Below are 1,466 nucleotides of genomic sequence, written 5' to 3'. Positions count from 1 at the left end.
AGCTGTCCCCATTCCCTGGAGCCTCGAGACAGCCGGATCCTGGGAAGAGCCATCCTGGGACTGGAGGGGGCGTGGTGGGGAAGGAGAGGAGGGGCAAGGGTTCAGGGATAAGGAGGCCCCAGTAGCAGGCACCCCCAGCCACTGCGTAGCCTAGCCCGCAGGAGAACTGGGTTCCTTGCCTTGCTCATTGCTAACCCTCGTCCAGGGGGAACGGTCAGCAGGGTCCTGGAGCCACCCTGTCACTCCCCGACAGCCATGAACTGCAGCGAGAGCCAGCGGCTGCGAACCCTCCTGAGCTGCCTGCTGCTGGAGCTGCACCACCAGGGCAACGCCAGTGGCCTGGGCACTGGCCTCGGACCCAACAGGGGCATGGGGGTTGTGCCTGACACCTTCTTCGGCCGCGAGGTGACCAGTCCCAAGGGCGAAGACGCTTATCTCTATATTCTGCTTATCATGATCTTCTATGCGTGCCTGGCTGGAGGCCTCATCCTGGCCTACACCCGCTCCCGCAAGCTCATCGAGGCCAAGGACCAAATGTCCCAGGCCTGCCCCGAACACCAGTGTGCCACGGGAGGCGCCCTGGCCGCAGCAAACGCCGAGACTGCCGCCGGTTCACCGGCTGAGGGATGCCATCAGCTCGCCCCTGGGGAACTGCCAGCCCTCGCCCAGGGCACCGAGGGGGTCTAGAACCACAACTGCAGCTCAGCTAGCTTGCTCCTTCTTCATCTCTCTTATTATCCCTGGGCGCGGTCCCTGCCTTTTCCTTTCCTCCTCTTCCAGGTTTCGCCTCACTCTAAGGCCCACACAGTGATGATAAGCCAGAAAACCTTGTTTGGAAGAAGCACGATCCTACCCACTCGGGGCCAGTTTCTCCCTCTTCTCTCTCCTCTCTCCTGCTTCCCCCCATCCTTGACTCCCCCCTCCATCCCCACCCCACACATCCAACTGCATTAAAACTGCCTCTGCTCTCTTCTCTTCAGACAGCCCACACTCAAGCCCTCTGGGAACTGAATCCAACACATCCAACACTTAGCATTGAACTGAAGCAATGAAGTCTATCAGAACTCTGGGCCATCTAACTGGCAGCTGCTCCAGGGGCTGCCAAGGACTGCTCACTCTGCAGAAGCCAATGGACTTGCCATCACTGCCAGGCCCCGCTGCAGCAGCTCCAGCTTCCTGTTGCCTTAGGGACAGAGACAACAAAAATGGAGAGACTTCAGATATCATTTCCTTCCCTCCCTCTTTCAGCAGGGAGCTAGCAGAACATTAGGACCAGTCTGTGGAATAGAATGGACATAATGGGGACTGAAGGGGGAGAGAGGCACAAAGGGGAAGGGAAGACCTATGACCCAACTGTATGGTTTTCTTGCACCCAGTTGTCACCCCAAAGGTAACTTGCTTGATTTTTAGTAGCTTTGCCATCCATTTTCTGCGATGAGTAATCATTGCTAGGTGAATCACTCCAA

At 57.7% G+C, this 1,466-nt stretch overlaps 1 protein-coding gene across 1 annotated transcript; it reads left to right on the top strand.

Annotated features, from left to right (window-relative positions):
* Positions 1-255: 255 nt before the first annotated feature.
* KCNE5 (potassium voltage-gated channel subfamily E regulatory subunit 5) lies at positions 256-687 on the top strand (the record flags this gene model as incomplete). The annotated part of the gene is made up of 1 exon (XM_079765463.1): positions 256-687. The coding sequence occupies one exon, from the start codon at positions 256-258 to the stop codon at positions 685-687; it is 432 nt and encodes a 143-aa protein (XP_079621589.1).
* Between the last annotated feature and the right edge of the window lie 779 nt (positions 688-1,466).

This window comes from Cnephaeus nilssonii (genome assembly GCF_951640355.1).
Source record: "Cnephaeus nilssonii genome assembly, chromosome: X".
Classification (NCBI taxonomy): domain Eukaryota; kingdom Metazoa; phylum Chordata; class Mammalia; order Chiroptera; family Vespertilionidae; genus Cnephaeus; species Cnephaeus nilssonii.
The sequence above is the reverse complement of the archived record's forward strand: the minus strand, read 5'-3'. Positions and strand labels throughout refer to the sequence as shown.